Source organism: Cherax quadricarinatus, chromosome 64 (assembly GCF_038502225.1).
Source record: "Cherax quadricarinatus isolate ZL_2023a chromosome 64, ASM3850222v1, whole genome shotgun sequence".
In the NCBI taxonomy this organism is placed as follows: Eukaryota; Metazoa; Arthropoda; class Malacostraca; order Decapoda; family Parastacidae; genus Cherax; species Cherax quadricarinatus.
This window is the reverse complement of record NC_091355.1, coordinates 3,977,492-3,991,131: the sequence shown is the minus strand read 5'-3', so window position 1 is coordinate 3,991,131 and position 13,640 is coordinate 3,977,492. Positions and strand designations below refer to the sequence as shown.

Genomic DNA, 13,640 nt, shown 5'->3' with positions numbered 1-13,640 from the left:
ATCCACCAATCTCTGCAACTTCTTTTCAGAATCTCCCAAGAGCACAGTGTCATCAGCAAAGAGCAGCTGTGACAACTCCCACTTTGTGTGTGATTCTTTATCTTTTAACTCCACGCCTCTTGGCAAGACCCTCGCATTTACTTCTCTTACAACCCCATCTATAAATATATTAAACAACCACGGTGACATCACACATCCTTGTCTAAGGCCTACTTTTACTGGGAAATAATTTCCCTCTTTCCTACATACTCTAACTTGAGCCTCACTATCCTCGTAAAAACTCTTCACTGCTTTCAGTAACCTACCTCCTACACCATACACTTGCAACATCTGCCACATTGCCCCCCTATCCACCCTGTCATACGCCTTTTCCAAATCCATAAATGCCACAAAGACCTCTTTAGCCTTATCTAAATACTGTTCACTTATATGTTTCACTGTAAACACCTGGTCCACACACCCCCCTACCTTTCCTAAAGCCTCCTTGTTCATCTGCTATCCTATCCTCTACTATGCTATCCTCTGCATATTTTCATGATAAATTTTAGTTTAAGATGTTCAATTAAGTTGCTTCTGCCGAAGAGATAGCTATATGTTGTGAGAAATATCTCAGGGTATCCCACTAAAGTATTCCTCATGTCATGCAGTTGGGAAAACTAACAAAAATATACATTTACCAAGAAAGAACACGCATGTGTGTGTGTGTGTGTGTGTGTACTCACCTAGTTGTACTCACCTAGTTGAGGTTGCGGGGGTCGAGTCCAAGCTCCTGGCCCCGCCTCTTCACTGATTGCTACTAGGTCACTCTCCCTGAGCCGTGAGCTTTATCATAACTCTGCTTAAAGCTATGTATGGATCCTGCCTCCACTACATCACTTCCCAAACTATTCCACTTACTGACTACTCTGTGGCTGAAGAAATACTTCCTAACATCCCTGTGATTCATGTGTGTGTGTGTGTGTGTGTGTGTGTGTGTGTATGAGCTCTGGACAATTAGTGCTTTTCTGCTGGGTCCTGAGGGGATAGAGTGCAGAAAATATGCATGTGAACCTGCAGAGTGCAAATACACATATTGAAAACACAAAGGGAATATCAATTAATTTCTGAAGAGAAAAATAAAATATAGTGTTTAGTGTAGAGCAGAGCTAAGTTTCAGCCAGTGTGTTCCCATAACTGTTACCAAGGTGGCATATACAGTAGCTATCAGTGATGAAAAGTAAATGTAGAACAGACAAAGGAAGTCTAAGATCAATGCTCAGCACACAAAAGTGGGACAAAACTAATACATATAAGTTGGAAAGTACTAGAAAGTAAGAGAAAACTAGGACAAGTCTCAGAGGAGAAACATTAGAAACTAGGCTTTAACATTACAGACGATGCAACATCCCTCCAATGAAAAGCAGGGGCGCCACTAGCACGATAAGAGACAACACAATAAATGTGAGGGAGCCCTAGACTGTTCAACTGGCTCCCATAATACATAAGGGGGATTACCAATAGACTCCTGGCTGTCTTCAAGAAGGCGCTGGACAGGCACCTAAAGTCAGTACCTGACCAGCCAGGCCGTGGTTTGTATGTCGGGTTGCGTGCGGCCAACTGTAACAGCCTAGTTGATCAGGCCCTGATCCACCATGAGGCCTGGTCACAGACTGGGCTGCAGGAGCATTGACCCCCAAAACCCTCTCCAGGTATACACAGTGCTTTGGGTTATCATTATATAGCAAGTGGCTGTTTACCCACATGTGATGAAAAAGTTCGGCTGAGAATTATACAGTGGACCCCCGCATAACGATGGCATCGCATAGCGATTTTTCCGCATAACGATTACTTTTATCGCAAAATTTTTGCCCCGCATACCGATTAAAAACCCGCATACCGATTTTTGTCCGAGACGCGTCCAATGTGCCCTCAGCCAGCCTCACATGTGCCGCTCCGTCCCATTGTTTACCAGCCAGCCTCCGCGGTAACATCCAAGCATACACTCGGAATATTTCGTATTATTACAGTATTTTCGGTGCTGTTTCTGGAAAATAAGTGACCATGGGCCCCAAGAAAGCTTCTAGTGCCAACCCTGTGGTAAAAAGGGTGAGAATTAGTATGGAAATTAAGAAAGATTTTGAAGGGTTTGGGGCTAACCCTGAGAAGCCTATGCCAGTTGTGGAATCCATTGTGCCTACTTCAAAGATTAAGGAAATGTGTGCAGAGTGGGTTGAACTGCAAACCTTTATAGATGAAAATCACCCTGACACAGCTGTTGCAAGCCGTGCTTGTGACTATTTCAATGACAATGTTATGGCCCATTTTAGGAAAGTCTTGAAGGAACGGGAGGTACAGAGCTCTATGGACAGATTTGTTGTGCGACAGAGGTCCAGTGACTCTCAAGCTGGTCCTAGTGGCATTAAAAGAAGAAGGGAAGTAACCCCAGAAAAGGACTTGCTACCTCAAGTCCTAATGGAAGGGGATTCCCCTTCTAAACAGTAAGAAGATAATGCTCTCCCCTCCTCCCATCCCATCAATCATCACCAGATCTTCAATAAAAGTAAGTGTCATGTAATTGTGCATGCCTTTTTCAGTTTGTGTGTATTAAAATTAACATTTCATGTGGTAAAAAAAAATTTTTTTCATACTTTTGGGCGTCTTGCACGGATTAATTTTATTTCCATTATTTCTTATGGGGAAAATTCATTCGCATAACGATTATTTCGCATAACGATGAGCCCTCTTGCACGGATTAAAATCGTTAACCGGGGGTCCACTGTATTGTCCACAGAGTGAGATACCCAAATAACAGAAAATACCTTGAAAATTTAATCGAGAAGAAAAGTTCAGAGAGAGACATGCATGGAAGAGGTGCCTACAATTGACTGAACCATCATCATACAGTGAGTGACAAAGGTATTGATAAATAGTGAGTCTCCAATAGTGATTTTAAATTTTGGAGATTACAACAATGTTGTAAACAATCCAGTGCATAGTGTATGACAGATGGTGAAATATATGGAGGATAATCACTAGCAAGCTATTGCCAGATAGTTCAGTTTCCACTTATCTGAGACCAACAGATTTAAGAGTAAATATCAATGGAAATAGCAGAATAAATAACGATAGTACATGTGATCAGTTAATGTGAGGCTATGGAAGGTCACAGTGAAGTGAATACGTATATTTAAAAGATTATGGGGATGTGGTATTTGTCCCTTCATTTCAACGTACAAGGTGTAAAGATTAAGAGAAAATGAAAAGTCTCAGCAACCTGACCTGAAGGTACAGGATCTGTGAGGAAACTGAACCAGGTCCCTGATCAACCAGACTGTGATGGATATATGGGTCAGTAGGCAGCAACAGCCTGGTTGACCAGGCAAGCACCAGATGAGTCTGATCCAAGGCCAGGCTCTGGGAGAAGAAAAACTCTTGAAACTCATCAAAGGTATACCAAAGGTATATCTAACGTAATCCGTCATAACCTGCCATAATAGAACCTAACTTACTCCATTACCGGCAGTAATAAAACTGGCAAATCTTCGTTTATATTTTCTCTACTAGTGACCAGATGCAATGACTAACTCATATACTAACCAATGACTGGTGCTGATGCAGCATTTGGGGAATAATAAAGGTAATATTTTTGTTAATATTTCTCAAAATAACAATTTGCAAAAGAAATAACCATTTATTGCATGGTGTAGATATGCCAAGTTTTGTAAAATACACAATACTGCCTAAATTCAACACAATTCCTGATCAGCCTGGCTGAAGTGCTTGCACTGGAAAAGATGCTGCTACCTCTAATAACCTGCCTGTTTAAGCCATCAACCAGAAAGCCTGGTCTGGGACAATAAATAAGTACACTAAGTACTGTACATTATAATAAAGGTACAGTTGTGCAAAATGTATTTCCTTACTTGACAGATAATAATACATATTCAAATTAAGCACTAAACTGCCGAGAATCACACAGCTTATTTGACACAGCATAAAACTATGTACAGTACAAGAACATTACTAATAAATGTGAAAAACATCCCAAACAAGAGGCAGTATCAATGTGACTAAAGGGGGAAAATTTATAAATGCCAAAAATGTAAAACAATGAATGACATAGGTGAAAGTGTATCAGTAAAGTTGATCTTGCAATTTAATGTGAAGCGTGTCCAAATTTAGATTACCATAATTTTCCGCAACCAAGACATGCTAAGTGGAGATTCGCAGTTTCGTTTGATGTACACGATATGTTAAACGAGGATTCACCCAGCCCAAATCTGCAGCACCAACGAGACTAAATTGTTATCACGAAAGATAACAGGAGTTGGCCAATTTTAGATGTCCAGCATTTGGCAGACAGAAGATCAAGCCTTTGCCACTCCTCTGTTGAGTGACCCACACAGGTTTAGCACTTAATGAAACTCTGCAATTTCTAATAAAAAGAAAAAAACCCTATGACTGTATATGAATAACTGTACCTAACAGACATAACAAAATTTAACACTCATGGAAAACTATGGTTAATACTGTACCAAGTTTAGGAGATCTATTCTGAGCTTAGCAATAACTTTACATGTAACTCATCAAATATGAAATGGGTTATGCATTGAGGATGGCTATATTTTTTGCTTATGCAAAGGATCTATTCATCTGTATGAGAAAAAAAGGGTATTAAACCTAACTTAACCCAGATTTAGAGTCAAACTCTAGGTTAGGTTAAGTTGCATTACATTTCCTTTTGGGTAACCAAACATTGATAATTCAACCCATAGGCTCAAAGTATAACTGTTCTTATTGTATAAACTACTTAGTATTGGAGAATTTATATGGTAAACCCGAGCCCACGAATTCAATATTAACCAAAAGTAAAAAATTAATAAACCTGAGAAACTACCAAAGGAAATCAGGAGCCTCCGTAAAAAGCGTTTGCAATAAAATCTAATCAAATATAACCAAAACTACTAGATTAAGTAATTGCTGTGTATTTTTGTCATTAACCCTCCCCCCCCCCCTTACAGTTACTTTTACCTTTAAATTCCGTGAACAAATATCTCAAAGTGAGCTCAAAATCGGTGAAATTCACCATCTCAATATCTTCAATATTGGAGCATTCCTCTTCACAGTCAATGGACATCTCTCTCATGATATAAACTATTAAATTCGTCAACAGTGAGAGTAGATTTTCCCGAGGTCATACATGTAGCAGCAGATACTTTAAGTGTCAGTGTTCCCCTGATGACTGCCAGTGTTGCTGTGGGGTTTAAGGTCCACCAAAACCCAGTAATATGGGAAAAGTATATTGCTCCAATTTTGGGCTGGAAACTAAGAGGAAATAAACTTTCTTCCAACACCAGAAATGGGAACAATAATTTCCCAATTAGGTGAGGTAGAACCCCTGACCTAAACCCGGCAGAGCCGGACACAGGACTTCTCCCCCCCCCCCCACCACCCCCAGCTAGAGTATGTTAATGATGGTATCGAAGTGTGAAACTATGTTAATTAAAGATAGTATGTTAATGGTAGTGTGAAACTATATTAAAGATCACTAAACACCATAAATATGATCAAGGACTCCAATGGAAATAAATCACTTTGACTTTTTTATAGGTTATTTAATTAAGTAATTTACACTATGGATGATAATTGTACTTATGTGTACCTGTGGCAAAATAAACTTCCATCTACCTCATAGTTGGCTCACTTTCCCTTGAAATAAAAGAAAAAAATCAGCATAATTACATAAAAGGGACTTTTCGTTGGGTTTATTATGAGCTTACTACAATACATCCATTATAGTATATCTCCTAGTTAGTTTTTAAATTAATAAATTCAGTTTCTATTTGGTTTAAGTTTGCTAACTACCGTAACGTTACCTAGCTTATTCAGTTATAACTTTGCTCACTGTGTTACGTATTTCTCAGTGTCTGCAGGGAGAACTTTAATCACTAATTTAGCTACTAAGTACAATATTCTTGATTGTTACACCCGGGTGAATAACTGCAGTCATAATCACGTACAGTCGACAGATTGAACAAACTAACTGGCTTGTGTGTCTAACAATGTCACCCTTGTTTGACTTCCAAGTACTCATCATTCTGCCAATTCTTTTCTTTCGTTTTATTCCGTTTCTTACCGGCCGTTATCTGAGAAAATTGATGTACACTTGTTAGTCCTGATACTACCAATTATATTAGTTCTTTTTCTCTAATGGTCTATTGAGCTCTTAATCATCCTAGTTTGTTACCTTCCTTGTTTTCTCTCTCTCTCTACTTATCCCCTCAAGGAAGGTTCCTTGATGTTGGTGAGGGGCTCTTGATTTAGGGAATTGGATCTGTGCTCCAGTTCCCCGAATTAAGCCTGAATGCCTTCCACATCCCCCCCCCCAGGCGCTGTATAATCCTCCGGGTTTAGCGCTTCCCCCTTGATTATAATAATCTCTCTACTTACGGTAATCATTTCATATTGCTGTCACCTAATTATCTTCCAACCCTCCATTTCATTTTTATCATGGTTTTCTGTCTACGTTTTTTTCTACATCTTCCTCTGTGTGTGTGTGTGTGTGTGTGTGTGTGTGTGTGTGTGTGTCGATTCACAGCTCCTGGTCCCGCCTATATACCATATATGTATGTGTATATAACTCGGTTAACGTCTAGCCAACCTCATCCAAACTTCCAATAGTCGTAACCAACGGCAGCAAACACGAAAATGCCGACCTTATAATCTTGTTTAGTAAGTAAATAACTAAATAACAAAAAGGCACAATACCGTGACTGGAACGATACACAAATAACCCGCACATAAAAGAGAGAAGCTTACGACGACGTTTCGGTCCGACTTGGACCATTCACAAAGTCACACTGTGTGACTGTGTCACAGTGTGACTTTGTCAATGGTCCAAGTCGGACCGAAACGTCGTCGTAAGCTTCTCTCTTTTATGTGCGGGTTATTTGTGCTTGTTTAGTAAGGTTTGCTTTTCCATATATTTCGTCAGGCCATTTATTAGTTTTCTGTTTTCAGATCATCAAGTGGATGTATGAGAATACTATTCTTTCAAAGGCCTGGCAACTTCAATTGACGGATGGAATATGATCCAAATAAAAAAAAAACTCTTGATATATTGAAGCTCAGAGATATAAAAAAAAAAAAATAACAGGGCGAAAGGAAAAAAAAAACGAGTTTTCAACTTCAGGAGAAAGTATCCGCAATGGTAACCCTGATGCAACCCTGATAAAAAAAAAAATAGCTTAGTCTGTGATTGTAATTCAAATTACTTAAAACATTCTGAAATTCACGAAAATTTATATCAGCCAATACAAATATCGAAAAAATTTACCTCACGAGGTTAAAGAGTAAAAAATAATCATTTACTTATTCCTAGAAATAAAGAATATTTACCCGAAGGGAAAAAAAATTGGACAAAATGTGTAGATTCATCCTGTTCTTGAAGGAAAACAGCGAAATATTGTAATACAAATTTTTTATATGCAGTTTTTTGAACCAAACTAACACAGCAACCAAACCCAAATTTCCTAAAAATTACATAACATAAAATGCCTTAATTTGCATAAATTATCTTCGAATTTGAATAAGTACATTTCACTGTTTCTGGGGGCTCAAACAAGCCTCCGAAAAGCCACATTAACACGAGACTTATAGTCTCATGTAACTGTTACTTAAGGACCTGCTCCCTCAAGGAAGGTTCCTGGACGCTGGTGAGGGGCTCTTGATCTAGGGAACTAGATCTGTGCTCCAGTTCCCTGAATTAAGCCGTGCCGTGCTCCTTCCTTAAGTGAAAGTGACCTGACTTGACTAGGTTAGGGTGTTGGCTTAAGCCGGTAGGATAATTGGACCTGCCTCGCATGGGCCAGTAGGCCTGCTGCAATGTTCCTTCTTGCTTATGTTCTTATGTTGTATGGACCAGTAGGCCTTCTGCTGTTAACTAGCTGTTAACTAGCTATGCAAACTTCTTAGATTAGGAAAATTAGGCTCTTTAACATAATGTAAATTATTGTAAAATTGGGATAATTTACTACCCTGCTAGGTTAGTTTTAGTACAAAATTAACAATTAAAATATCGAAAATTTGTGTAACTTTTGTTAATTGTTCCCCTGATGGGGAGAATGTTGTTTCCCTTCAGGGAAGAATGTTGTTTCCCTTCAGGGAAGAATGTTGTTTCCCTTCAGGGAAGAATGTTGTTTCCCTTCAGGGAAGAATGTTGTTTCCCTTCAAGGAAGAATGTTGTTTCCCTTCAGGGAAGAATGTTGTTTCCCTGAAGGGAAGAATGTTGTTTCCCTGAAGGGAAGAATGTTGTTTCCCTTCAGGGAAGAATGTTGTTTCCCTGAAGGGAAGAATGTTGTTTCCCTGAAGGGAAGAATGTTGTTTCCCTGAAGGGAAGAATGTTGTTTCCCTGAAGGGAAGAATGTTGTTTCCCTTCAGGGAAGAATGTTGTTTCCCTGAAGGGAAGAATGTTGTTTCCCTGAAGGGAAGAATGTTGTTTCCCTTCAGGGAAGAATGTTTCACTGAGATGGAAAATGTTGCTTCCCTGAGGGGGAGAATGTTGCTTCCCTGAGGGGGAGAATGTTGCTTCCCTGAGGGGAGAATGTTGCTTCCCTGAGGAAGAGAATGTTGCTTCCCTGAGGGGGAGAATGTTGCTTCCCTGAGGGGGAGAATGTTGCTTCCCTGAGGGGAGAATGTTGCTTCCCTGAGGGGGAGAATGTTGCTTCCCTGAGGGGGAGAATGTTGTTTCCCTGAGGGGGAGAGTGTTGCTTCCCTGAGGGGGAGAGTGTTGCTTCCCTGAGGGGGAGAATGTTGCTTCCCTGAGGGGGAAAATGTTGCTTCCCTGAGGGGGAGAATGTTGCTTCCCTGAGGGGGAGAATGTTGTTTCCCTGAGGGGGAGAGTGTTGCTTCCCTGAGGGGGAGAATGTTGTTTCCCTGAGGAAGAGAATGTTGTTTCCCTGAGGGGGAGAATGTTGTTTCCCTGAGGGGGAGAATGTTGCTTCCCTGAGGGGGAAAATGTTGCTTCCCTGAGGGGGAGAATGTTGCTTCTCTGAGGGGGAGAATGTTGCTTCCCTGAGGGGGAGAATGTTGTTTCCCTGAGGAAGAGAATGTTGTTTCCCTGAGGGGGAGAATGTTGCTTCCCTGAGGGGGAGAATGTTGTTTCCCTGAGGGAGAGAATGTTGTCTCCCTGAGGGAGAGAATGTTGTCTCCCTGAGGGAGAGAATGTTGTCTCCCTCAGGGAGACAACATTCTCTCCCTGAAGGGAAGAATGTTCAAGTGAGCAGTGTCGACAAAACCACTTCAATTAATAAAACATTAAAAACAACCTATCACAATCTTCCAGACAAATAAATCTGTTTCCTAAAAATATTCAACAAATCTTAGTTTTCCTTTAAGAGTGTCATAAATGCAATAAACTCTTTAATATATATATATATATATATATATATATATATATATATATATATATATATATATATATATATATATATATATATATTAAGAAAACTTTCAATACAGTTGAAATAGTGACACCACAGTTAGTTAATTGCGGAAAGAAAATCAAAATTCTTCAGAAAATGTAATAAAAATGCATTCGATTTGCATTTTCCTAAAAATATAACCTAAATTTATTTAAAAGAACTAGATTCTCTTACAATTAATAATACATCACAAAAAAGCACAAATTAAGTAAAAGAGTAAAAATATCCGACAAAATTTTATTATAAAGAAAATGGGAAATTATGCTAACCAACCTCAGTAAAAAAAAAATGACCATAACAGGTTACAAACCTTAAAAAATAAAAACAGGCTTACCAGTCACTTCATACAGAAAACAAGAAGAGAAACTTATCTTAGAAACCTATCCACACTCAAAATGCAGAAAACCAAACTTAGAGACCTATCCACATTCAAAAGAAGGAAAAATAGGCTTAGAAACCTATTCACACACAAAATGCAGGAAACTAGGCTTACCAACCTATCCACAGGACGTAAGCATGAAACAACACAGAAAAATTCACAATAGAAAGATGTTACATTAGGGAATTGATGATTAAGACAAGTGTGCAACAGTTGGGTATCTTTATTGTTGAAACGTTTCGCCTACACGGTAGGGTTCTTCAGTCAAATACAGAGGCAGCAGGTGTAGTAGTGAAATGAAGATGATGTAATCAGTCCCTAAGCCTGAAGACATAAGTGTGGTCAGTCCCTTAGCCTGGAGACATAAGTGTGGTCAGTCCCTTAGCTTGGAAACAAGTGTGGTCAGTCCCTAAGCTTGGAGACAAGTGTGGTCAGTCCCTCAGCTTGGAGACAAGTGTGATCAGCCCCTTAGCTTGGAGACAAGTGTGGTCAGTCCCTTAGCTTGGAGACAAGTGTGGTCAGTCCCTTAGCTTGGAGACAAGTGTGGTCAGTCCCTTAGCCTGAAGACATAAGCGTGGTCAGCCCCTCAGCTTGGCTGAGGGACTGACCACCTCAAATACTATTTCCCCAAGGTTGATGGACTGATTACATCATCTTCATTTCACTACTACACCTGTTGCCTCTATATATGACTGAAGAAGCCTACTGTGTAGGTGAAACATTTCAACAATAAAGACACCCAGCTGTTGCACATGTGTCTTAATCTTCAACTTGTCGGTATTTTATATAATTTTCAACACAGCACATTAGAGAGTTAAAAACAAAAAGCTGTCATTAGTAGCCTTAAGATACACATGTATGACTGCTCATTTATGGCAGGCTCTCACATAAACCTGTGCTAACCTTGCTCACATTCACTCTCGCTCTCACATTCACTCTTACTTTCACATTCTCACTTTAACACTCACTATCACACTAAGGCACAGCTGGGATAAAGACAGAGTTATTAGTCTTTAAAAAAATATTGACTGGTGGCTACGTTCCCTCTTGTGTACTTGACACAGCCTTATCTCTCTCTCTCTCTCTCTCTCTCTGATAAAACACAGAAATATTCCAGAAAAAAATAGGAAATATAAAGGGTGGGAAATTGAGAAAGAGAAAGAGACCCATGGGATCTAACATACTAGCTATCTAAGACCACTTATTATGTTAAGGTAAAGACACAAGTTACAGACGTTTTTATTGGAACATTTCTCTATGTAGAGCGTCGTCGAATGAAGCTCTACAAAGAGCAGAGAGCAAAGCGTTTTCCCAATCAGAGCTCGGTCTGCATCCTGTGTCTTTTCACGACTTTTAAGCTTATGCCATGGAAATTAATCCATAATTAGGTACATTTAAAAATTAGTTTACCCTAACATTTTAAACAAGCAACAAAAAACGTAACTTGTGGAAGAACCCGCACTGATTTAAGTATTTATGCAAATAATCTAATAATATACAAACTAAAATCACCCAAATCTAATGAGGTCCTGGCTTTCACTAACAACAACCACACCTAACTGCCATGTACACATCTCTCACTCACACACACAAGGATGTTAGGAAGTACTTCTTCAGCCATAAAGTTGTCAAGAAGTGGAATAGTCTGCAAAGTGATTTGGTGTAGGCAGGATCCATACATAGTTTTAAGATGAGGTATGATAAAGCTCATGGAGCAGGTAGAGAGTGGACTTAGTAGTGACTAGTGAAGAGGCAGGGACAGGAACTATGAATCGACCCCTGCAACAACAATTAGTGAGTACATACACACATATTTTCCTAAACAACAGCTAACACAAAGTCATGGACGCAGAAGCCTTGCCTCACGAACCTACTGCAATTCTTTGATAAAGAAGATACAGCGAAAATAAGAGGGGCGGGTACATTGCTTTTTAGGGGGAAGAGTAAGAAGGCGTCTGACACCGTTCCTCACCAAAGGTTTTGGATTGCATGGGCCAGTACACTTACTGTGCTCTTTTATTTCACGTATTTGCCTAGCATAGACCAGTAGACTTATTGTAGTGTTCTTTTTATGATCCTGCTTTAATTCACGGGATGGGGGAAAAGGGTGAGGATCGAACCCAGGTTATTTCGACTGATCGACTGAGAGCCGAGTTCTCCACCCTGGATGCACCATACTGCTGATGCCATCAACACCCACCAACTTTCTGACACTCACTGCTTGAGACATCGATACCCAGCACTCAAGTTACTCTCACGATCATTCTTGCACCTTAAGTGATTGACGTTCAGACTTGTTATTGTTGTTCATGATGCGCCGGTACTCTCCCGGCCCGGGACTTTTCCAGATGGTGACCCGGCCTTGGCTCCGTCTTGGGAGTGGCTTGAGACCTATGTCTCCCATGGGAGGAGGCACAAGCACCTCCTCATCTTCCGAGACCAACTGTCCCCAGGCCTAGCCCCATTCCCCGCCCTCAAGGGACTCGTAGGGAGAAGCTAGGCCTCTGGTCTGCCATCTTCCCCGCCCCAGAGGGGCTCATGGGAATGGCAGCCTTGTGAGCTGCAGGTGGTAGCAAGCTCTGGCTCTGGCACCTTCCCCGCCCTAGGAGGGCTCGTGGGAGAGGTGTCTCAATCCCTTATTCAGACTTGGACATTACCAGACATATCGTGTTCTTTTTTTTTTTATTTATTTATTTGTGGTTCAATATACGTTTACATAACTTATCATACCCTAAGCTAAACCAGAGCATTTTTTTTAATTCCCTTATTTGTGACTAAATCTACGTTTTTATAACATGATTAAGCCTAAGCTAACCAATCCTAATCTAACCTGAATTACAATATACATGAAATGGGATCTGAAATGAATGGAAGCTGAAATAGATAAGATTTTGTCAGGACAACGGGACAAAATTAACGTTTCCCGACGCGGGTCTTAGTCATTTGAAGACCCGCCGCTGGTGCTTTTGGTCATCTGATCGAGGCCTTCCATTGGCTTACCACTCCACCTCTTTAAAAATTAAATAACACATTTTGATGTTCTGCACAACTGGTTACAGACTTATGAAAGGCAAGGACGGGGGAAGGGGGAAGGAACCAAACTAAGAGTTCTTAATAACAAAGTGACATCCCTGAGACCACACCTTAGTAACATGCAGTAAGGGCGGTGCCACACTTGGCTGGAAACTCGTTCGAAACTTGTCCCAGACGCATGTCATGCCTGTGACACGGAGCTTCCATCTCCACTCCAGGGATTTCCCATGACTAGATTCAAATATATGAGCTACGCTCGATTACCATCCCGTTAAAGAAAAGGTAATGGTGTCCTGTTAAAGAGCTAACAGTACCTACCTGGAGGTTATTCCGGGGATCAACGCCCCCGCGGCCCGGTCCATGACCAGGCCTCCCGATGGATCAGGGCCTGATCAACTAGGCTGTTACTGCTGGCCGCACGCAGTCCAACGTACGAGCCACAGCCCGGCTGATCCGGCACTGACTTTAGGTATCTATCTGTCCAGCTCTCTCTTGAAGGCAGCCAGGGGTTTATTGGCAATTCCCCTAATGCTTGATGGGAGGCTGTTGAACAGTTTTGGGCCCCGGACACTTATGGTGTTTTCTCTTAGTGTACCAATGGCGCCCCTACTTTTTATTGGCGGCATTTTGCATCGCCTGCCCAGTCTTTTACTTTCGTAGGGAGTGATTTCTGTGTGCAGATTTGGGACCATTCCTTCCAAGATTTTCCAAGTGTAGATTATGATATATCTCTCCCTCCTGCGTTCCAACGAGTACAAGTCAAGTGC

The 13,640-nt window shown here is 40.7% G+C and overlaps 2 protein-coding genes across 3 annotated transcripts in view; one reads left to right on the top strand and one right to left on the bottom strand.

Annotated features, from left to right (window-relative positions):
* Nucleotides 1-13,640, top strand: part of LOC128700069 (uncharacterized) — a 195,113-nt gene that overhangs the window by 113,497 nt on the left and 67,976 nt on the right. The window lies entirely within an intron of this gene.
* The window catches only part of LOC138854600 (AF4/FMR2 family member lilli-like), a 45,996-nt gene that overhangs the window by 5,678 nt on the left and 26,678 nt on the right, over nt 1-13,640 (bottom strand). Inside the window, exon 1 of one of the 2 annotated variants that reach the window (XM_070098729.1) lies at nt 5,011-5,355. The exons of the other annotated variant lie outside the window; for it this stretch is intronic. Coding sequence (XP_069954830.1) covers nt 5,011-5,125 — 115 coding nt within the window. The 5' untranslated portion in view covers nt 5,126-5,355. Of the gene's footprint in view, nt 1-5,010; nt 5,356-13,640 lie in introns of those variants that run through there. 2 annotated transcript variants of the gene reach the window in all.